Here is a 23,839-nt window from a genome sequence, read left to right as displayed (position 1 = left end):
TTAATTTGGCATTTGGTTAATTTGAAAATAATACTCACCAAAAGGAACCCTTCCTAATTCAATTTCTGTGAAAGGAGGAAGTAAAGGTATTATAACACGAGAATAATAATTGATGTGTATAAATGCCTATAGGCATATCTAGCTAGTAAATATACAGACCTTTGCCTGAAAGGTAAAGTTCAGCTGTGCTTTTAGCTTCACCGTTGGGTTCCAACCGCGCAATCACCGAGTAAACGCCTACAGGATTAGTGATGAAGATGGCTGAGTTTCTCATGATTATCTTTTTATTTGTACGACTATAAAGTACATTTGCTTGACTCAAATCTACACACCTTCATCATCAGAGGTTATATTGCGGATGGTCATAAAGTGTCGTCGGCCTTCACTTCTGAAGTTATACTTTGGGCTCTCTTTAAGTCCCCAAGTGTCTTTGTACCATGTAACGATAGCATTGTCGAAGGACAACTCGCATTCGAAGGTAGCAGATTGGTTCTCATTCACTTCAATGCTCTGGATGCGTTTGGTGAAGTGAATTATGCCAGCTAAAAGCAGATCATGGGAATCACTCTTAGCGTTGGCAGTTTGGTTTTGTTTAAAACTATGAGTAACATTTTTTATCTTAAGTGTTACATCATTTCTTAAAATCATTTATTACAAATATAATTGTGATTCTTAAGTGGGATCTTAAATATTGAAGTGAATCTATGTTAAATGCAGTAAAACATAAAGAAGTCAAACATAAAGAACAAGAACAATCTAACAAACAAAGACATGTACAATACGAGCAGCAAAGAGGTTAGTAAGTGATATCCTGGAGGCAAACTAAATGATATCCTAAATCCAAACTATTTGTTCAAACTATGGCCCCTTACCTTGTTGATCTCCATCTGTAAATTAGTATAGGAATAAGAAATTGATCAATTCCCAGTATAAACAATTCAGTACATCTCGTTCATGAGGACTCAAAAAACATAAATTGAGTACCTACCCCCAACGGTCAGTTTGGCGCTGGAGATATGTGGGCCACATACAACACGGTAGTTGCCCTGGTCTTTGGTTTGACACTGCTTGATCTTCAAGATGTGACGGTCACCAACAATGCTGATTTCATATTTGTCATTGTTGTCAAGCTTCTGAGTTCCCTTGTACCAGGACAGGGTGATCTCAGGGTAGTTGATCTTGATGTCACACTCAAAGGTTGCTGTGCTTAATGGAGTGGTATCTTGGTCTTCGATGTCGCTCACCAGAGTGACAGGCTGTAGATAAAAAGTATTATTATCAGTGGATATTCTGTCTAACCTAACACATTTTAGTGGACGTATTCAGAAATCGTTCCAACACTTAATATTTTAGGAACATTTAGTACCTCAGCCTGCATTCTTGATTGCAACTCAGCCATAAACCTGGCCGTATCCTTAGATTCTCCTCCATGCTCAGTTTCCTGGATCAGAAAAATGTATAGTTATAATAATATATCATACTCACAATAAAGAGTTATTTACAGCAGGGCTCAACATTATGATAAATCCATAAAAGCAGAGTAGTTTTTGCTGCCCCAAGAACAGCTTCTGAAAAAGCTGTGGTGGGCAGCAAGTTATCCTGGATGACTTACTTCCCTGTAGGGTGAAACCTTAACTGGGCCAGTGCCAATGTCGAGCCATGCTTAGTCCTAGATAGGCCATTTCAATTATTTATTATCTTACCGGTTTTCCACTTTCCGCTTCTTTCTCCCTCTTTAGCTGCTCAATGGCCTGAAGAAGACAACGGTAGTCAGTGATTCCGTATTCTCTAACAACTTTTTCATAGTCTTTGGGGTCCACACCCCTAAGAATCTCCACGAGGTCAATCTCTCCCTCCTTCTTTGGACTTTTCTGTTTGGATGGTGTCCTGTGTGTGAAGAGAGGGGGATATATAGTAGTTCAAATAATTTCAAGTGTCTCTCATTAGATGTTAAAGTTATTGGTGGCATTACATATTTCTTTACAACTACACATACTTCTTCAGTTTTGCTCTGAAGTCTCCATCTACTCCCCCGGTGCCTTTCCTTTCGTCAACATTCAGGTCGGTGCTGCATTCTATTTCTCCTGCTTTGTTAGTTGCGACACATCTGTACTGTCCGGAGTCAGATTTGGTTATTTCTGTGATCTCCAACTTGGCATCTGGGCCTTTCTGCTCAATAGTGATGCGACCACCATGAGTGATCTGTCTCCACTTGCCCTTCATCCATTTCACGTTAGGAATAGGATCACCTCCAACTTTGGCAATGAAAGTTGCAGTGCCCTCTGTGAGTCAGAAACAACATAAAGTTGGCATCATGCACAAGCACAGTAAAGTATTTTCTAAGGATGTTGAGGTAAATGTTTAGATGTAATTGAGAATAAGTTAATCATACTTACTCTCTGTTACATTGACACTCTGGGGCTCATCTACAAAGAACAAGTTGTCAAATCTCTTTGTTGGAGTCTTTGCTGGAGCTGGAGCTGGGGCTGCAGCAGTGGCCTCAGGTTTGACTTCTTTTTCTGAAATCAAACAGAATTTCAGTCAAGCAGCTGCCCAGAGGGAAAATCACAATGACATGTCAAATTGCAGCAACAGTATACAACATAGGAATGTCAAGTAAATAATTTTGCACAATATGACCTTGTTACCTCTAATTGTCACTCTGGACCTTGCAAATTCACTTCCAACATCGTTGGTAGCCTTGCAGAGATAGTCCCCTGCATCTGTTTTCGATGTGCGGAGGACCTCCAAAGAGGCAGTGCCATCAGAAAAAACAACTCTACAGTTTGTGGAGGATTTTATCTCCTTCCTTTCCTTCAACCAATTAATCTTCAGAGGAGGGGCTCCATGGACATGGCAGCTAAGCTTCAGGTTCTCACCCTCGTTTACAGTCACAGGTTTGAGAGGGATGTCGAATACTGGGCCCTTCTTGTGTTCTGGTGATGTTTAGTGAACAACAAAGATTTTTTTCATAGAAGCATGCACAAAAATGTTGACTAGTGATTCAACATAATGCATACAAATATAATATGACAATACACACAAAGATACGTACCTGAAATGTTAAGTGACACTTGGTAGGAGGCACTACCAGCTTCATTGGTGGCTGTGCAGGTATAAGCACCACTGTCTGAGAGTTGGGAGCTCTTGATATGCAGTATGGCCACGTTGCTCTTGAATTCCATTTCGTACTTATCAGAGGCGTGAATTTCACTGTGATTCTTGGACCAAACGATGTCAATGGGTTGAGATCCAGATAAACGACCCTCAATCTTCACCAAATGACCCTCTGTATCTTCCATTGTCTCTGCAGGCTTCTTGGTGAAGTTGGGGGAGATTTTGCGCTCTAGTGACAAAATAAATTATACATCAATAGGTTGAATTATGAAAATGATGTCCTTGAATCAAAGTATAAGGTGCACTATAGCAAGATGTAGATAACAAATAGTATTTGTAAGCATTCAGGCATATTATTTCTGGAACCATACTGAAATAACAGGAAATACAAAAATATTGCAAGGTAATGGTAACCATATGTACAACAAATTACAAAAATGAGTAATGGTAACCATATATACAACAAATTACAAAAATGAATAATGGTAACCATATATACAACAAATTACAAAAATTAGTAATGGTAACCATATATACAACAAATTACAAAAATTAGTAATGGTAACCATACAGCCTACTAGTGTTTACTGTACCTTGCACAACTAGTAATCAAATACTGTACCTGAAACATGTATAAGAAATACATGTAAGAAGATTTTTTAAAGATTTTTACCTATTTTTACTTGACAATGACAGATATCAGTTCCGGCTCCATTGGTAACTTCGCAAGAGTATTTCCCAGCTGCCTCAAAACTGTCACTGTTAAGGACGTCCAACATAGAGGAGGTGTCTGTGGTTGTCACAGTATACTGATAAGAGGCATAGAGTTGTTTCCCATCCTTCAGCCAGGTGACAAATATGCTGGGCGTTCCAGAGTATGTGCATTCGAGTTTCAAAGGTTTGCCCTTGACAACTGAAATGTCTGCCAGCTTCTTGATGAAGTGTACTGGTTCTGAGAGGAGCAATAGTGAAATGATGTTACATCACTGTTATTAGGATGGTTTTTGCATGAAAAAAAGACTATTTCAACACAAACACAGTGGTAGTATTTGCTGTAGCTTATCGAAGCCATACTTTTAACGATGAAAGACTTTAGCAAGAACAGGAAATCTGTCAAAAATTCAACCAACCTTGAATTTGAAGCTCGAGTTTAGCTTTACAAGATGCAGTTCCAACACTATTTGTAGCTATACAAGTGTATTCCCCAGAGTGTTTCATTTCACCCCGTGCAATTTTTAGGGCAGCAGTGTTATCATCATAAGACATTAAGTATTCTCCATCATTTTTTAAAGATCCATTGTCTTTTAGCCAGGAGACTTCTAAAGGAGAGGATCCTACAACACGACACTCAAATATGACTGGCTGTCCTACAGCCTGTTCAAGACTAGTACATTTCTTCGGGAAGGAAGGTGGTGTTTTGACATCTAGAATGGAGCAATTAAACAGAAGGCATGTTTACATTTGTTATCATGCATAACATTTGTGAAGGTAAAAATGAAGCAAGCAAAGAAAACTAAGACGAGCATCACCTTTCACTGATAAGCGGCAGCTGTTTGAGGCAGATCCAATTCTGTTCTCAGCTTTGCATGTGTATTCACCAGTATCAACCTTTGATGGTTTGCTTAGTATCAAAGTCGCAATGCCATTTGAAAATGCCATTTGGCAAGTATTGGTAGCATAAAGCTTTCCGTCAGCTTTGAACCAGGACACACTAATATCAGGGGTTCCTCCAATGCGGCATTTCAAGCAAACTGGATCACCAGAAGTGACTTCCATTGGTTCCAGTTCCTCAACAAAGAATGGTCGTTCTAAAGTGACAGATAAAAATGGTTAAATAAAAAAAGTATCAAATGGATATGATTGAATGCATATGAATGAATTGAGATGCTTTTACCTAATAAGGTCACTTGAGCATGGCAGATATCAGTTCCAACTCCATTGGTAACTTCGCAAGAGTATTTCCCACTTGCAGTCATGCTATCACTATTGAGTACTTCCAAGACGCAGGAAGTCTCTGTGGTCAACACGTTATACTGATAAGAGGCATAGAGCTGTTTCCCATCTTTCAACCAAGTAACAAATATTTTGGGAGTTCCATTGTATGTGCATTCAAGTTTCAAAGGTTTCCCCTTTTCAGAAGACATGTCCTTCAGCTTCTTCACAAACTGTACTGGTTCTGGGAGGAGCAATAGTCAAATCAGTAACATCGCTGTAGTTTCGGTGTGTTAGAATATGCATGAAAAAAATGTGTAATTTCAGAATTCATTACCATGTTAACTAACCTTTCATGAACAGATTAACTGGGCAACTTTCCTTCCCAGCATCATTAATAATCTGGCATGTATACTCTCCAGCATCTGATTTGGCCACTTTGTATAGCTCCAAAGTAGCTGCATTGCCCTGGAGAGCAATTTCACAGCCCTTTCCAGACACAATTTCCCTGGTGCCCCTGAACCATTTAAGTTTCAGTGGGGCACTTCCATGGACTGTTGCTGAAAATGTTACATTTGCACCAGGCAGAGCTTCCTTTGCCTGAGGTTTTTCCACAAAGGATGGAGGTTCTTAATAAGAAAAAATAAATGTTGTATAGCGTAAGTATTCTCTTTCGGAAACACATCACTTCTCATGTTGGATTTATTTTTCTTCATAGAATAAAAATCCATGCTGACAAGTCTACATATCTACTGACCTTGTACAATCATAGAAGCACTTGTTTCACTGGCTCCTGCTGTGTTAACGGCTTTGCATGTGTATTTTCCAGAATCTGACAACTTAAGAGTTGGCAGTTTAACTTTGCAGGTGTTGTCACTGCAAATAATCTCGTGATTTGGTCCACTCTTGATCTCCTGACCAATGTGGTGCCAAGAGATAGTGAAAGGTGGAGAACCTGCAACTTTGCATTCCATTTCACCAGGTTTACCAACAATAGTATGGGTGTCTCTCAGTTTCCTGATGAATGTGGGTGGAATCTTTTTATCTGTTTAAAAAATAATAAGTAATAACGGATTGTAAATGTAATAAAATGGCAATGGATTGTAAATATCAAATTTAATTAATCGGAAGGTATGATACTAGTGGTACCAACCTAGGACCGTGAGGGTTGTCTTGCAGGAAACGCTGCCAACCTCATTTTTGACCTCACATTTGTATTCTCCTGTATCAACACTCTCTGTCGACAGGACTTTCAGGCTGGAGATATTCTTTGAGAAGGTTATCTTATGCTTGGTGCCAGAGGAGAGCTCGACACCGTCCTTGAACCACGTAGATTTCAATTCTGGTGTTCCGGCTACGGTGACTTCAAGAGTTGCTGAATCACCTGCCTTGACATTGAATGACTCTGGGCTATCCACAATGGTAGCCGGTTCTGAAAATTAAGTAGGACCACACTTCATATTTAGAAAGCAGAAACTTACTAAATGTATGTCAATGTAATCTTCATTGAGTGGGGACATGGAGTCCTACAAACCTAAGACAGTGAGGTTGGAAACACATTCCACAACTCCAGAATCATTTTTGAGTTGGCAGGTATATTTGCCACCTGTGGTGTGGTCAGCCTTAAAGACCTTCAGGGTGACCACGCTGTTCTCAAATGTGATTTTCCGGTTGTCTCCATCCCTAAGAACATGATCCTTATCTTGCACCCAAGAAACAGTTATAGGCTGAGAGCCTTTGACGGTGGCCATCAGAGTGACTTCTTCACCCAATTTGACTGACTGGTTTACCAGTTTCTTCACGAAAACAGGTGCTTCTGAATAGTGAGAAAGGATTGATTGTGGTGAGGAGAAGCAATCATATTGGTAATGTTGTATGTATGAATATAACTAAGATATGTTGAATATCCATTGAAGATATAGTTTACTGACCTCTGAGCGTAACTGTTGTATGGCATGTTTCATATCCTACTTTGTTTGTGACCCCGCACTCATATTCACCAACATCTGAGGGGTCCACTGCAAGAATATGGAGAGTGGCAGAGCTACTCTCATTCATCATCTTATATTTCCTGCTTTCCTTAAGTGGCTTTTTGTCTTTGTACCAGATTATCTTAAAGGGTTCTGTGCCATTCAGTTCACAGTATAGCATAGCATCTTTTCCTTTGATCCCCTCTACAGGTTTCGGTACTTTCATGAAACTTGGTGGATCTAAAAACAACACAATTGGCCGATCAGTTTCATTAAAGTTAAATATTCCAGGGCAAGCAGGTTTCAAGATTCCAGGGCAAACAAGTTGCATCTACCCAAGCAAGTGGACATTGGTAATCATAAGAGAAAAGAGGGCTTCAAAGGATCATGCTTTTTAGTCCATGCTAACTGTGATTGGTTTAAGTAATGACCATTAAACACAATCAATGAAATTTAAAAAGGGTGGGAAAGTCAAGGAATAATTATACATTGAGGTTCATGCTGCAACTATTTTAAAGGAAAACCTGACATCATAACACAGACAATAAACTGCAAAAGGCAATGTCAAAAATAAGTCACTGTCAGTGAAAGGGAGGAGGAATCATACATTCAGGTTCATGCTATAGAGAATGATTTAACTGCAAAAGGCAATGTCCCTTTACAGTGGCTGACCTTGCACTGTGATGATGGTGCTGCAGTTTACAGCCCCAGCATCATTCTGTGCCTCACAGGTGTATACTCCATCATCAGCAGATCTTGTGGAGCACAGCTCAAGGACTGCCATTGAGTCAACAAATGAAGTTCTACAGTTGTCACCATCTGTTATCTTATTGTCATTTTTGTACCACTGCATTCGCAGAGAGGGCGCACTTGTAACTTTGCATTCAAGATGGAGTGGCTCGCCCTGCTTCACGAACGTTGTATGTGGCAATTTCAGTACGAATTCAGGAGGTTCTGCAAAGCCCAAGAATATGAAGTTAGAATTTGGAGAACTTCAAGGATTGAAAAATTATCAGCAACAAAGAATGGGATGATGATGGGAGGAAGCCAATGGTTCGCTAGATGGGAGAATACATTTGTTATATTACATAGAAAGACAACCCTGAAAAAAAATTGTTACGCATGGGTTATAGGCAGAGTGATGAAGGAGCGATGAAAATGAAAAAAGAGATGGAATTAAATAAATGAAGGGTGGCAAAAAAGAGTATAATCCAACCTGTCACCAATAAATTGGTTGTACACTTCACAGTGCCAGCATCATTGCTAACTTGGCAAGAGTACGTTCCACTTTGCAAAAATCCAACTGAGTAAAGATCTAAGAAGCAAGATAATCCTTCCAGTCCAACTGAACATGACGGTCCAGTTATCTGTTCAGTGTCATCCTTGAACCATTTGACTGTAAAAGGAGGTGTTCCTTGAAATACACCCTGGAAGTGTACAGTGGCTTTGGGAATGACAGCCTGGGACTCAGGTTCAGATACAAAGCTTGGTGGCACTAAAAACCATTGGAAGAAAGATTAAATGAGAGACGAGTTCATCAACTGGTGCCTAGAGAAATGTAAGAGTAAGATTTAAGAGTAAAAGTAAAAACTAAAAGTTTGACTCTGACCTTTTGCTTTTAATGCACCACTGCAATCACTACTTCCAGCTTTGTTTGTGATTTTACACAAGTACTCCCCTGTATCCTCTTCCTCAAAATTCTTAATTTCCAAAGACACAGTGTTGTCTTTCTGCTCTAACTGATACTTGGTTTTACTTGCAAGGACACTGCCGTCTTTGGTCCATTGCACTGATATTGGCAAAGAACCAGCGACTTTGCATTCCATATAAACTACAGAGCCCAAAACCTCCTGAGTCTCCATTAATTTCTTGATGAATGTAGGCGCAATGACTTGTTCTGTTTCAAAACAACAACAAAAATCCATTAGCAATGGAGAGTAAAATCGACTTTTGTATTCCAAATGTTTTTAGAACTGAGAAATTCACAGTAATTTTGCACTGACCTACGACAATCAATTTAACCTTGCAGCTGCAGGTATCAACAGAGTTTGTCGCCTCAAACAGGTAATCCCCTGCATCTTCCAGTTGTGTAGACTGAATCTTCAAACTACTGAGGTTATTCTCAAAGTTAAGTTTATTTTGCCTGCTGGGTGTGAGTTCTATTCCATCTTTTGTCCACTTTACTTTGATCTCAGGGGTGCCGGAGACCTTGCACTCCAAACTGACTGCATCACCTAGAGTGACATTTATCACCTCTGGTTTTTCTATAATCTTAGGTGGTTCTAAAATACAAACAAGCAGACATGAGGATTAGCTACAAACGTAACGATCAACTTCAAAATGTTAAACTTGATCATCATTTAAATCAAGCAAAGACACACCTTGCACCATCAGGGTTGCAAAGCACTTGTCCTGTCCAGCCTCATTTGCAACCTGGCAGGTATATTTTCCGCTGTGACAGGCCTCACAGATCGGAATCCTTAGAGTTGCCACATTATTTTCAAAGATCCTTTCAGTTTTAGGATCTACCAAGATCCAGTTCTCATCTTTTTTCCATTGTACAGACAGAGATGGCGATCCCATCACAACACACTGAAATGTAGCGACACTCCCCAAAACAGAGGAAGCATTTTCCATCTTCTTTACAAAAGACGGTCGCACTAATGTGAAGAAAACATTTCATCAGAATAATAAATTGAAAATGCTGACATTTTCAATGTGAAAATTGACTTAAAGAAATAATGATCATCATAAGTGACTAACCTTTCATAGACATTGTGGTGCTACACGAACAGCTTCCCACCTCATTTGAAACTGTGCACTGATAACCACCAACATCTAAAGCATCACATTCCTGTATTTTCAGGCTCATGACATTACCATATTCATAAATTGCATGCTTCTTATTGGTTTTGATCTGCTTTTTATCTTTGTGCCATGTAACCTCAAATGGACCAGTTCCTGCCACTTGGCATTCAAAAACAGTCATAGAGCCCTTCACGACTTCAACAGGCGTTAACTCTCCAATAAATGCTGGGGGCTCTGAAATAAGGAAGCAGGTTTAAATGAGTGGGGGGATTGTGTCAATAAACATCTGAGTAAAATGTTGAATTACTGGCTCAAAAGACTGGAAGTAGGCTAAACCAACCTTTCACGGCTAACTCCATGCTGCAGCTCTCACTGCCTGCCTCATTACGGGCCTCACAGAAGTAGACTCCACTGTCATTGGCATCAGCACCAATTATCTCTAAGCTCGCCACAGACTTAACGAAGAACATTTTGTATTTGTCACTACGACTTATCTCCTTCCCATCTCTGAACCAGTGCACTTGTATTTCTGGAGTGCCACCAATATGGCACTCAAAGTGTTTATTTTCTCTAAGTTTCACAACTGATAATTTGTCAGGTTTTTCAAGGAAACTGGGAGGTTCTGCAAAAAAAGATGAACTATTCGTAAATACATATTAACGTCAATAAAAATGCCCAATTATATTAACAAAGGTAAGTTGAAGGTCAATGCCAACCTTTGACAAAGAGCGTTGCCTGGCAAACATCAGAGCCGACGTCATTATGTATTTCACAGACATAGTTTCCACAGTCTGACGTTTTGGCAAAGAAGAGCTCCAGTGAAGTAGAGTTGTAATCTTTAATCACAGAGCAATCCGAGCTTGATAAGATCTCCTTCTTGTCTTTAAACCATTTCATGGTCAAGGGTGGCGTGCCAGACGAAAGGACATTAAACTGAACCTTTGATCCAGGCAAAACATCCATTGATTCAGGTTTGTCTAGAATAGATGGCGGTTCTGTTGATTAAAGGGGAAGATGTGCATTGTCAAAGTTGCTGTTACCTTCCAATATACTGGATATACACTGTATCTAACATCAAAAGACAATCCAAAGCTAACAAACCTTTCACAAGCAAGGCACCAGAACACTGGTCTTTGCCTGCCTTATTACTAGCAATGCAGGTATAGCCGCCACTGTCAGCACTATCAAGACGACTAATTTCTAGAAATGCCGAGTTCTCAAAGAATGTGCATTTGTGTTTCTCATCGCTCTTGATCTCCTTCTCATCTTTGTACCAGAGTACAGATATTGGCAGGGATCCAGACACAAGACACTCCAAGTGGGCAAAAGATCCTTTGATACTCTCCATTTTCTCCAGTCTTCTTGTGAAAGATGGTTTTATAGTTTGATCTATCATAAGAGTAAATAGTATATGGTGAGTAGTTGTACACTGTAAGACGGCGGGGTATACATACATTTAAGATTGATTCAAATAAAAATTATCCACTGATCAACAAACCTAGAACAGTGACTGATGCCTCACAGGTGCTGCTTCCAACATCATTTGAAACCTCAAAGGTGTATTCACCACTATCACCTTTCACTGTAGAGAGTATCTTCAGTACAGAGCTCTTATCTCTGCTCTGTACTTTGTATCTTTGACCTGATGTCAGCTCTCTTCCATCCTTCAGCCACATGGCTTTGAGGACTTTAGATCCTGAGAACCTGCATTCAAGAGTAGCTGGATCTCCTGTTGTTACACTGATAGACTTGGCTTGCTCAGTAATATTTGCAGGTTCTGTGATAAACAAAATATTAAATGAACAATCCACTATTCAATAGTACAATACTGTGATAAAAAGTATAAATTGCAAAAGTTAAAGACCTAAATATCCAACCAACCTTTGACTGTAAGCGTGGCAAGACATTTCTGACTTCCAGCCTCATTCTGTGCCTGACAAATATATTTTCCACCGTGTTTCATCTGAGTGTTTCTTAAAGTTAACACTGCCGTTCTGGTCTCATAAGATATCTGTATATGTTCGCCTTCTTTAACTTCATGATCCTCCTTTATCCATGATACAGTCATGGGCAGTGATCCCTTTAAAGTGCACTGCATAGAAATCTCTGAGCCAACTAAAGAACTGATGTTCTCTATTTTCTGTACAAACGAGGGTGGTTCTATTGAAGGAAGACCATACATGTCAAGATATAATTCAATAATAACAACAGGTCACAGTCTATCAAATACCGATAGCTACAGTATATTTATGTAATGTAGAATTTTAACCAACCTTTTAATGTAATTTGGCAATCACATGTTGTCTTCCCAACTTCATTTTCTATGTTACATTGGTATTTTCCAGCATCCCCAGACTCACATTTAAGAATCTGAAGAGTGACTACACCATCTTGTATATTTATCTTATGCCTTTTGTCATTTCTGATCTGCTTGGTGTCCTGATAACAAGATATTTCAAATGGAGCTGAGCCTGAAATAACTCCTTCGAATATAACATCAGACCCTTTCACAACTTCTTTGGACTCAAACGCTGTCACAAACATGGGAGGTTCTACAACAAAGATAAAATAAAGTTATTATTCTACACAGACAATAACATAGTACAGATAAACTGTCAAAGTGAATACTGAATACACACCTTTGACTGTAACTGTGATGCTGCAGTGGTCACTACCACCATCACTTGATGCCACACAAACATAATCTCCACTATCATCAACAGAGCAGTTCACAATATCAAGTGTAGCAACTGAGTCAGTGAAGGACAGTCTGCATTTATCATTTGAAGTGATTTCAGTCTCATTCTTAAGCCACTTAACATTGATCACAGGACTGCCAGTGACTTTGCACGTCAATGTAAGTGGTTGTCCATTTTTCACCAGTTTTAATGGCTCAAGCCTCATTGAAAACTGAGGAGGTTCTGGAAATAATTCATGATAACAATTACTTCAAATGACAGTAACATCAAGAAAAGCTGTACAAAAAATATACATAATTGATCAAAGAAAAGGCACCTTTCACAAACAAGACTGCAGAGTGTGCCACCTTCCCGGCATCATTGGCCACTTGGCAAGTGTAGTTAGCCGAGTCACTGGGTTTCACTGAGTGAAGTTCCAAGAAACTTGAAGAAGCGTCTTTCTTGATAAAACTTGCGCCTCTAGTGGTTATCTCCTTGTCCTCTCTGAACCACTTAATCGTAAAAGGAGCTGATCCAGTGAAAGCAGACTTCAAGACAACAGTAGATCCTGGTACGACATCTTGGTTGTCAGGTTTTAATGTGAAGATTGGAGGTTCTAAAATCAGTTTGGAAGAGACAAAATGTGAATGTGTTCGTTCAGCTTCATTATGGCCAAAATAATGTAACACTATTATACTACTATTAAACTATGTTACTCAAATATAAGTATAGTTATTCTAACCTTTAACACATAAGGTTCCACTGCTCTCTTTAAATCCAGCAGAATTTGTTGCCCGACATGTATATACTCCCTCATCACACTTTTCTATTTGGGTTATTCCCAATGTAGCTGTGGTTTCTTTTATTTCAAGTTGATATTTCTGTCCAGACGTTATTTCTTTATCATCTTTGTACCAAGAGATGGACATGGGCTGAGATCCAGATACTTTGCTCTCCATAGTAATGTTGTTACCAATATTTCCATCAACTTTCTTAAGAGTTTTTGTGAAAGATGGTGGAAGAACACGATCTGTTGAGGGGAATATAACTTTTTTCATTATAACATTCTTGTGATTCCTCAAGTCGTAATTATGGAAAAAGCATAAACTACGAAACAAACCTAGCACTGTGACTGAACAAGAGCACTGGTCTTTTCCGACGCGGTTGGACACTTCCATCGTGTATTCACATGTGCCTCCTTTCTCTGCCGCAACAATCTTTAAGATGGCTACATTGTCTTTAAGAGTGATTTTATATTTTCGCCCTCCTGTAATCTCCTTTCCATCTTGGAGCCATTTCACTTTAAGATCCGGGCTTCCTGCAATTGTGCATTCCAAGGTTGCTGATTCCCCTGAAGTCACGTTGATGGATGCGGCTTTCTCTAAGATTCTAGCGGGTTCTAAAATGTAATTATACAAAGATTTTTAGATTTGAAACATCAACAGTGGCCCAAAATAATATACTTGTGTGAAATATTCTGAATCTAACCTTGAACTGCTAAAGAGGTTTCACATTTTTGTTGACCAGCCTCATTCTCTGCTTGGCAAGTATACTTTCCACCATGGCAAATGTCAACAGCTGCTATTGTCAAAATGGCGATATTATTCTGAAATGCCATGGTGATATTAGGGTCATCATCCCTAAGCCATTCAGCATCCTTCATCCACTTGACAGTAATAGGGGCAGAGCCTTTTATAGTACCCTGCAGTTTAACAGCACTGCCCAAAACTGCTGTAGTGTTCTCAATCTTCTTTGTGAATGATGGTGGTTCTAAAAAAATTACAATTATAGCAATAATAGTCATTATAATTTAGAGGAATACATAGGTAAGAGGAATAAGAAGAAGAAGAATATCCTCCATGAATGTGTTTGGTTTTAACTAACCTTTCTGTTTGGCAATTGTCTTTGCAGTGATTGAACCAACATCATTTGACACAACACATCGATATTCCCCAACATCTGCACTTTCAAATGAGCAGATCTCCAAAGAAGCAATCGAGTCCTGAGAAACAATCTTGTATTTCCTATCGGAAGTGAGTGATTTCTTACTCCTAAACCAATTGAATTCAAATGGGGCAGTGCCTGCAACTTCACATTGGAAGAGAGCAACAGTGCCCCTGACTGCTTCAACCATTTGCAATTCCTTTTTGAAGGATGGTGGTTCTGAGAAGAGATATTTGATACAATTTCACAATAACATAATATTCAGAAGACAATATCAAAGATCGTAATTATCTACATAACTGACACAACAAACCTTTTATAGTTAACTTGGTGCTACAGCTCTCACAGCCAGCTTCATTCAGGACTTCACATGTGTAATTTCCACTGTCTAACAAAGCAATTTCACTGATCTCCAAAGTAGCAAAACCGTCCTTGAAAGTGATTTTGTATTTCTCGCCAGCCGAGAGCTCTTTGTCATTCAGAAACCAGGTGACATGGAGTTCAGGTGACCCTTTGATTGTGCACTGCAAACGTGCACTTATGCCTTGCTTCCAAACCAAGTTGGGTTCCAGTCTCTTTACAAAGACTGGGGGTTCTGCAGGATGTATGCATTGAACAATTGAACAATTCAAAACAATGTTTTAAGAAGTCATTGCTAATGAACAAAACTCAGAAAAAGAGGAGCAAATACATGTTAAAAGTATGAGATTTTGTCAAAAGGCAGTTGAAGATGCAGCCAAAAGATACAGATGGGTGAAGATATTGCAAAATCTATAAATCTATCTGATCATAATCCAAAGATCTTAATTTCCATAACTGCATATATATTGTGCCACAAATACTGCAGAAAGCTTGAAAATGAACTGATTAGCCTTACCTTGAACCTTTATTGAAGTGGAGCAACTTGTGCTTCCAGCATCATTGGCAGCTGTACAGACATAGTTTCCAGTGTCTTTAAGTTTTCCTTTTGAAATATCAAGAGTGACCATCTTATCTTCAAAAGACTGTTTACAATCCATTGTTTGATGGAGCTTTTTGCCATCTTTTATCCAGGTGATGGACACTCCGGTATCCTCATCCAACTGACACTCAAGGTGCAGTGGATTTCCAACAGCGACTGACACTGATTCAAGTGTTTTCACAAAATAGGGTTTGTTGATGACCTTCATCTCCATGCTGCACACAGCAGTTCCAACACTGTTGAACGCTTTACACAGGTAAACACCTTGATCCGTAAGTTCAAGTTTTGATATTTCAAGAATATATTTATTCTTTTCTGAGGAGATTTTGTAGTTTCCCCCCGAAGAAATGGCATTGTTGTCTTTATGCCAGACAATAGTCATCGGTGAAGATCCAGTGACTACACACTGAATGTTTGCCTTTTTCCCAACATACAATGTCAATGGATCAGGCTTAGTAATAAAGGCAGGTGGGAAAAGTTCTATGAAATTTGAAAATAAGAAAGGGAAAAAATACATAATAAAACATAATAATTAACAACATATTAAGATTTATTTCAAAACCTGACAAAATCCAATAACCTGACAAATCACAAGGGAGATCATTTGTTTGAGCTTTTTTAGCGAGTATAGATGACCATAACTAGATTTGTGGAGGGAAGAAGCACATCATATTCCTAAAACCATAACCTTTGGTACAGCAACCTGTTGAAATAAATTAAGCCAAATTTCAGTTCACTCACCAGTTACGTTGAGTTTGGCGGCGCAGGTGTCACTGCCATTCTGGTTTGTAGCCTTGCAGGTATATTCACCACTGTCAGCTTTGGTTGGGCTCAGAAGCTCCAATGAAGATATCAGTTGCCGACTGATGATCCTGCAATTTGAACTCTCTTTGATAGGAGTGCCAGACTTGAACCACTTGAACTGCACATTTGGTGCATCTTCAATCTCACATTCGAACTTGGCTTCGCTGCCAACATTGATCTCCAGGGGCTGGATTTTGTACCTGAAAACCGGTGGCACTATAATGTGCAGGGAAAGGGAAGAAAATAGTACAATTAGCACACTGGCTATGATTCTAGTTGATGTAGTTAAAAGTGGTGAAATGGTGAACCTAGGATGGAAGGTTGCAAAACAGGACTGACCAGGAGGGACTGTGGAGGGAAATGATGTTAGGTTTTGATCAAAACACTTCAATGAAGAAAATGAGACCAAGATGAAATGTCCAAGAAGGCATGCAAAAAGAGGGTTTCAGGACTCAATGGGGAAGACGAGAGTGATGTGGAGTCAAAGAGGATGACGGGGAATGGACCAGAGGTGGATTTTTAAGAGAGTGATATGGGTAAAAAGAAGATACCTTGGAACAAGAAAGCAGGAGGATATGGGGGTGGTATCAACGAAAATATTACTGTTAATTTATAGTGATTTTAAAGTAAAGTGAATGCATGCTAGGAATCACCAATGGAAGTTTATGTCGCGTTAGTTACTATTTTTATGAAAATGTGAAAATATCCCCATTATCCAACCTCTCGAGACAACAGTGAGTCTTGATGTTGTTGTAGCCTTGCCAGCTTCATTCTCAGCCTCACAGACATATTCTCCTTCGTGCTTCTCCTTGACAATCTTGCAGATTACTAGTGTGTATGTGTCATGGTCTTTTGAACACTTAAATTCTTTGCCAGATTTGACCAACTTTCCATTGAAAAGCCAGTTAACTTTTGTGACACACATTATGGTCACACTAAAAGTAACCATGCCATTGTTCTCTGAACAAATATCCTCCAGGGGAGTTACAATAATGGGATAAGCTTTAGTAAATTGCTCAGGAAGTTTACTAATCATAACTGCCTCTGACAGAAACTCCTCCATCGTTTCTCTCTGTATAAACACATGAGACTGTTCGACAGGGACAGAGGCGAAGGGTACTGCTGTGGTTAAATCTGCAGCACCTACATCTCTCTCATCATGGCTTTTTACTGTCACAGATCTGGTCTCCTGCCTAGTAGTCTGCCTGGATTCATGCACCACAGTGAGATCCTGAGCTGTTATGCTTTGGAATGAAGCCATCGTTTCAGTCTTCTGAGCAGCAGACTGTGTTACAGGGGATTCGAAACCCGCTGCACTCTCTGTTACTCTGACAGTTTCCACCACCGATGACAGCATTTCTTTGGATTTTGCACTGCTAACATTTGTTTTCTGAGGCTTGACTATTTGCATTGTGCCAGGTTGGTCCAAAATGAGGGTCTGTTGCTCTCTATAAACTATAGCATGGAAAGCTGCTTGGAGTTCTGTCCTCAGATCAGCAGTCTGAGGGTATTCTCCTTCAAAAGCAATTGTTATTTCCATGGAGGCACCTGGTGTTGTGATAAGGTAGGTAAACATTGCACCCTTAGTTTCCCTGCCTACCTTCACTTCCTGTACCTCGACAGCCTCCAATCTCTCAACAACGTCGGCTAGTATAAGTGGCTGGTCACAAGCCACAGCAGACTGAAGCGCAGTTTTCAACTGATGTCTGATGCCCAAACGTGTTGGTTTTGGCATTGGGATCACAAAGGTAAGTTCCTTTGGAAGAACTTGGCTCTCCTGAGACTCGTGCACAAATAATACCCCTTTAGGCTGAGTCTTTACACTGACAACCAATCCAGCAGATTTTCCAATTTCACTTGATTGCTCACCAACAATGATGTGTTTCTCCTCCAATAATATTGATTGTCTTACTGACTGACCTTCGTGGATCTGAACAGCAAAATCCTGTTCAGCTGCATGTAAAATGGCACAACCTTCAGTTGCTATTGCCTTCTCTTCAATATAGACAGGCTTTGTCGGGATCTTTGGTTCAATTTTCACTACAGGTTTGAATACATCATTTGCTTTCAAATTTATGGTATGCCCCTCTTCTATACTTTGAGTGTCAACCACAGTTACTGAGTGCATAATGTTCCAGCGATCCTCCTTTTCGATTAATGCACGCTGCTGTTTGACATCACTAGTAAATGGTGTTTCTTTGGATATCTGCATGGGCATTGATGTGACCTGAAGAATGTTCTGAGGTCTGTGTTCTGTTCTAAGCTCTGACTGAACTCCTGTCACGGACACATCAAGATCTTTGGAATAATCTGCACTAAACTCCCTTTTATCCTCTGAGGTTGCTGCATGTTTGCGGGCTCTTTCCTGTTTCTGTACTGCAGTCTGCTGATCTGGCTTCTCAGGACTAAGTATACCTTCTTTAGGCAATACACTTTCTGACTGAATAGACTGAAGATGTAAAGGAGCTTTGGCCTCTTTTCTTGGTTCAATTGAAATTGTGTCCAGCTGAGCTGAAAACTCAGATATCTTCTCACATGTGACAGATTTCCATTCATTGTGGGTGACTGTGTGCAACAAAGTAGGGCTTTTTCTTGCATCTGCACTCTCTGGCAATGGCTTCTCGCAAGTAAATCTACCTTCAGACTGCAATATATCTGGCTTACTAATCGTCTGTAGATGTAAGAGCTGTTCCTCTTCTTTTTCAAATTGCAGAGACATCGCGCTTTCCAAACCTGGAATAGCTTTTGAGTGTTCAGTCTGGAGCAGATGCTTTTCTTCAGCACTCATGGCTGATTTCAATAACCTATCTTTACTTACCAAAGCGCTCTCTTGTTTAGGTTTGTGTATTTCAAATCTCTGCTCTTTGGATAAAGTATGTTGAGTCTCACTGACCGGTGCGACCACTGGGTTAGGACTTTCCTTCTCTAGCAGGGACTGAGTGGGTTTATCCGATGTTGATAGCGTATCACAATGGCGCTCTGATAGTGGCAGTTGCCCAGTCAATGTAGCGGTATATAAAATCTTAACACCCTCTGTAACTCTGAAGCTTCTCTCTTCCTCAGGCCTAGTGGTTATACCTAATTTCTCTTTCAGAATTGGTAACCTGGTTTCAACTAGATGACTACTGACAACCTGTTTTGGTTCCTTAGATGACTTAATCTGTTCTGGTTTTCTGTCTCCTAAAACCTCAGTTCTCACTGTGATTAGAGGAATAACCTCTTCTGATGTGGCAGACATTATGTTTGAATGATGTTCCCTTGCAGGCTCAAGCTCTAAGATTTCCGGACTTTGGATACGGTCAGAATGTTGCTCTATGAGCTTCTGGCTCTCTTGGACAGCAGATGTAAAAGCGGCCATATGCAGTTGTTTAATAGGCACAGCTGAGGCTGGAGGTGGTCTGGTGGGAGTCACAGACACTCTCTCTTCTACCTCATGTGACTGCAGCACTGCAGCCTGGTGGGTGACTCGCTCTCTATGAAGGGTAGCAGCAGAGATATCCAACTCTCTTAGGGTGTCCACTTGCTCGCTGGAAATAACCTGTCTGTCCTCAGTACCTATGGTGTACACCATCTGATCTCTGGCCCTGGCTTCTCCAGGAAGGTTGACCATGTACAAGCGTGACTCTGTAGCCTGTTCAGTCATGGATACTTTATAACCTTTTTGTTTCTGAACAGCCACATGTTGTTCCTGGTGCTGAGATATAGAGACAGACTCTCTGAACACGATTAGCTCAGCACTACAAGAGGCCTCCCCAGATGGGTTGGAAGCCCTACAAGTGTAGAGGCCACTGTCCTGCTGTTGGATGCCCTTCATGTTGATGAAGCCAGAGCCATCAGGGTTGTTCACCACAATACAATACTTACTGGGCTGAATTTGATAACTACCTTTAAGCCACTGAACCTCTGGAAGAGGATTCCCAGTGACAATATACTTGAAGAGAGCTAGACCACCTTCAGAGCATTGTACAGGCTCAATAGTTTTAATAAATTCAGGTGGTTGGCCAGTGGGTTTGAACATTTTCTCAACCTGCCTCTCTGGTTTCTTTGTGTCACTTATTTGGATGTTCAAGAAAGTAGTACAGGTTGATTGGCCAAACCTGTTGCTTGCAGTACATGAGTATTCTCCTTCAAATTCCTTCTCTACTTTGTTAATGACGAGGGTATATTCGTCTCGCTCTTGAACAAATGTGTAAACTGATGAACTTGTTATAACCCGACCATTGTGGAACCACTGGACATTAGGCTTTGGAAGACAAGATATTGTGACAGTAAATCTAGCTATGTCCCCAATAGTGACAGCTACTGGTGAGAGTTGGGTCACAAAAACTGGCTTTTCTTTTTTCTTCTCTGTTGTACTAGAATAAAGTTTGGACTCTGGCTTGAGTTCAAGTGTTTTGCTTTTGCCTAATTGTAGACCAGTGAAGTAAGACTCCTGGTTTTCCTCTTCAGCTGAGACAGTGAAGCTAGAGAAAGCTGAGTAAAATAATTACATTATGTTATCACTTACAATAATGTCTAAATATTAAGATAAAAAAACAATAAAGCGATAAATAAAGGAATGCATTTTAACGATAGCACCTCTTGAATTGAAATCAGCAAGACAAAAAACATGCATTATTTTAATTTCACATAATAGCCATGTAGGTTTCACCTATTGCATTACAATTCAAGGCAAATATTATGACCGTTCAGGATAGTCACATGCCCAACATATAGTTTTACAAAGGGACATTATACATGATCATATTGCTCCAGACATTTTTTTTTAAATCTGGAGGATATGGGCCTGTGCAAAAAAAAAGATAAAGGGCCTGTTTCCCAGTTCCAGATCAAGCCGACTCATGGTCTGCAAAGCACCTCCAACTCTGAAAGTGATTTTTAGTCCAGGAATAGGCTTAATCTGAGTCCAGGAATCTGACATTCAATCACATGTTAATGATAAAGAAAATATATTTACCTTTAACTTCCTTTTCCTTTTTCTCCACCTCCTTTTCAACCACTGTCAATAGACAAACATTTATAAATTAGTGATTTTTATCAAATATATATATATATAGTACTTACTGCTAGAACCAGGTAACATAGGTTACATCCATATTGTCAACATCTATTTTGCAATGATGAAAACAATCTGACATGCTTTGGTTTTGATGTGATCATACAGTGAATTCCGTCTCTTGGAAAGCATGTTGTAAATTGAGCACATCTCTCTCTCTTTTCACATTTAAGTCAGTGTACTTGACAACCTGTTTCTTAGCACATTTTTCCATGAGCTATCATGAGCTTTATCATTTTCTATTTTTCTTGTTGTATAGGGCAGTATGGGAGCTGTGTGAAATGTGGAATTGACAAGAACGGACAATAGTTGAAAGCAGTCTGAAATGTGGAATTGACAAGAACGACCAATAGTTTGGAACAGTGTGAAATGTGGAATTGACAAGAACGGCCAATAACGGCCAAGAGTGCATATTGGTGGTAAGGACCAAAGCATGCAGTTGCCAACCTTTCATCACTGTGCTGCATTCAGCGTCTCCAGCTGAATTGACAATTTTGCAAGTGTAAACGCCCCCTTGCTTAGGACCAACGTTCATAACATTTAAGCAGCACAAGGGCCCCTTGTGTTTCAGAGAGTAAGAAATGGACTCTTCGACAATCAACCGATTGTGTAGCCAGAAAACAAACGGAGTAGGAATTCCCTTTATAACGCAAAAGAGAGACACGGTGTCTCTAGGTTTGGCAAGGATTTCTGGGGGCAGTGTCACAAGGAACTCTGGGTAGGTGGCACCAATGTAATCACATTCGTATTCTCCATAGGGTATAACATCAGGGTAATACTCATGGCTTATCTGCCTTTGAGTTCTTTGTGAGAATGGCGGTAGAGGTCCAAGACTCTTTAAGGACTCCTGCTTGTCTTGGTCAGAGGGCTTTTTAGACGACTCCCTGTCTGTCTTAGAGTCTTTATTGACAGAATCGGAAGGGATGGGTGTTTCGGCTTTGGGATTCACTTCTTTGGCTGGGTGAGAATAAAGTTAAGGGAGATTTATTAGGTATTAAGAACATCAGTCAGAGGACATCAGTAAGAGGGTATCTTAGATCTAAACACTGGGAGTTAGTAAGATGGCGAGATGGTATTAGGGGCATGCTTTGAATGGGGGAAAAAAACTATACTTACAAAATAAATATGTTATTACATTATATTCCAATCGGTTACAATCTAAAGGAAATATTAAAAGTTTTAAAGGTTTTACAAAAGAATCAAGCGGAATGGAGGTGAAATGGACCAGAGAGTGGAAATATTAAATAGAAACTGTATCCACCTTCAACTGTGAGTTGTGCCGAAGTTCTGTTCTCTCCGTGTTTATTTTTTGTGGTACAGAGGTATGTCCCTTGGTCACCAAGCTGAACATTGAGTATGACAAGCAACAGCACACCTCCATTTTGGGTACGTTTCACCCTCTCTGTGTCTGTGAGGTTCCTTCCATTATGATCCCACACTATTTCAGTAAAGGGTTGCCCGTCGAACGAGCAGTTGAACTGAGCCATCTCACCACTTTTGACTTTGACGTCATTCATTTTCAAGAGCAACTTAGGGCTTCTAGGGATGCTCATTTCAGAATTCTCAACAGTGGTCACCTCAACCATCTTTACTGATGAAGATGACGTCCTCATTGTGGACATCTCAGACACAGTTTCATAGGTCTGTACACTGTGTGATCCACTGACATCCACTGACTGGTACCCTTCTGAATACATTTCCATTTTATGACTGATCATTGTTCCCCCAGTGCTTGACACACTTTGCCTAGCTACAGATTTCATATTTTGATCTGGGAGAATTAGAAGAGTGTAATTTGGTCAACAATCAACTGCTATCAAAATGAACCTATACTACGAGTAAAGAAAAGTTTAATAACTTTGAAAACAGATGATCCCCCAGGGCAATATGAAGATAAGGAGAAAGATCAATTGAATCATACAAGTACACGCATAGAGAAAAAATAAGTTCTAGGACAAAAGGTATCTATTCTCAACCTTTAACAATACAAAAGCACAGTTAAATTGGACATACAGAACTAACTATGTTCATTAAGACTTTTACTCACCTTCAAGTGCCAGATATCCTGCGCAAGTGACCATTCCTGCCGAGTTTCTGGCAACACAGGTGTATTCCCCTTCATCCTCGGGGTACACTCTGGAAATCTCCAGCTGGCAGGTGTCATCGAACTGAGACATCCTGAAGGCATCGGACTGGCCGATCTCTTTCTTATGGACGTACCAAGAGATCTTTAGATCTAGCAAGAGAAACGTTTGGTTAATGTCAATAGTATTAATAATGCAAGATTATTAATGCTGCTTTTATGAATAATGCAATACTATTATTATTTTAATTGAACAGTTTAGAGAACAAAGTAAGAGATAGGCCTAGTGGAAGTCGAGATAGATACCTTCACCAGAGATTCTGCACTGGAACCTAGCAGCCTCTCCCTCATTGACTGAGGTGTTGTTCATTGGTGTTATGATCACAGGCTTGGACAGTGGAGATCCAGTGTCAGGAGAAACGACTTCTGAAACTGAAATAAAATAAATCTTCTTTTTTTTCCCTTTTTTCATTAAGAGGTTATTTC

The 23,839-nt window shown here is 39.9% G+C and overlaps 1 protein-coding gene across 1 annotated transcript in view; it reads right to left on the bottom strand.

Moving 5' to 3' along the window:
- Positions 1 to 23,839, bottom strand: part of ttn.1 (titin, tandem duplicate 1) — a 176,751-nt gene that overhangs the window by 131,214 nt on the left and 21,698 nt on the right. Inside the window, exons 37-76 of the mRNA XM_042306496.1 lie at positions 23,660 to 23,785; positions 23,318 to 23,506; positions 21,172 to 21,213; positions 16,152 to 16,430; positions 15,327 to 15,890; positions 14,763 to 15,044; positions 14,390 to 14,668; positions 13,994 to 14,275; positions 13,626 to 13,904; positions 13,248 to 13,535; positions 12,843 to 13,121; positions 12,467 to 12,748; positions 12,101 to 12,379; positions 11,709 to 11,987; positions 9,783 to 10,061; positions 9,401 to 9,679; positions 9,023 to 9,301; positions 8,629 to 8,916; positions 8,236 to 8,514; positions 7,692 to 7,973; positions 6,981 to 7,259; positions 6,584 to 6,865; positions 6,203 to 6,481; positions 5,807 to 6,094; positions 5,400 to 5,678; positions 5,012 to 5,293; positions 4,647 to 4,925; positions 4,248 to 4,541; positions 3,791 to 4,069; positions 3,056 to 3,346; positions 2,649 to 2,936; positions 2,397 to 2,519; positions 1,997 to 2,282; positions 1,704 to 1,887; positions 1,367 to 1,441; positions 989 to 1,256; positions 873 to 887; positions 333 to 542; positions 160 to 237; positions 39 to 65 (exon numbers count right to left, since the gene is read on the bottom strand). Of these exons, the coding sequence (XP_042162430.1) occupies positions 39 to 65; positions 160 to 237; positions 333 to 542; positions 873 to 887; positions 989 to 1,256; positions 1,367 to 1,441; positions 1,704 to 1,887; positions 1,997 to 2,282; positions 2,397 to 2,519; positions 2,649 to 2,936; positions 3,056 to 3,346; positions 3,791 to 4,069; positions 4,248 to 4,541; positions 4,647 to 4,925; positions 5,012 to 5,293; positions 5,400 to 5,678; positions 5,807 to 6,094; positions 6,203 to 6,481; positions 6,584 to 6,865; positions 6,981 to 7,259; positions 7,692 to 7,973; positions 8,236 to 8,514; positions 8,629 to 8,916; positions 9,023 to 9,301; positions 9,401 to 9,679; positions 9,783 to 10,061; positions 11,709 to 11,987; positions 12,101 to 12,379; positions 12,467 to 12,748; positions 12,843 to 13,121; positions 13,248 to 13,535; positions 13,626 to 13,904; positions 13,994 to 14,275; positions 14,390 to 14,668; positions 14,763 to 15,044; positions 15,327 to 15,890; positions 16,152 to 16,430; positions 21,172 to 21,213; positions 23,318 to 23,506; positions 23,660 to 23,785 (9,801 nt within the window). The remainder of the gene's footprint in view (positions 1 to 38; positions 66 to 159; positions 238 to 332; positions 543 to 872; positions 888 to 988; positions 1,257 to 1,366; positions 1,442 to 1,703; positions 1,888 to 1,996; positions 2,283 to 2,396; positions 2,520 to 2,648; positions 2,937 to 3,055; positions 3,347 to 3,790; positions 4,070 to 4,247; positions 4,542 to 4,646; positions 4,926 to 5,011; positions 5,294 to 5,399; positions 5,679 to 5,806; positions 6,095 to 6,202; positions 6,482 to 6,583; positions 6,866 to 6,980; positions 7,260 to 7,691; positions 7,974 to 8,235; positions 8,515 to 8,628; positions 8,917 to 9,022; positions 9,302 to 9,400; positions 9,680 to 9,782; positions 10,062 to 11,708; positions 11,988 to 12,100; positions 12,380 to 12,466; positions 12,749 to 12,842; positions 13,122 to 13,247; positions 13,536 to 13,625; positions 13,905 to 13,993; positions 14,276 to 14,389; positions 14,669 to 14,762; positions 15,045 to 15,326; positions 15,891 to 16,151; positions 16,431 to 21,171; positions 21,214 to 23,317; positions 23,507 to 23,659; positions 23,786 to 23,839) is intronic.

Source organism: Oncorhynchus tshawytscha, linkage group LG26 (assembly GCF_018296145.1).
Source record: "Oncorhynchus tshawytscha isolate Ot180627B linkage group LG26, Otsh_v2.0, whole genome shotgun sequence".
Classification (NCBI taxonomy): Eukaryota; Metazoa; Chordata; class Actinopteri; order Salmoniformes; family Salmonidae; genus Oncorhynchus; species Oncorhynchus tshawytscha.
This window is presented reverse-complemented; position numbering and strand designations above follow the sequence as displayed.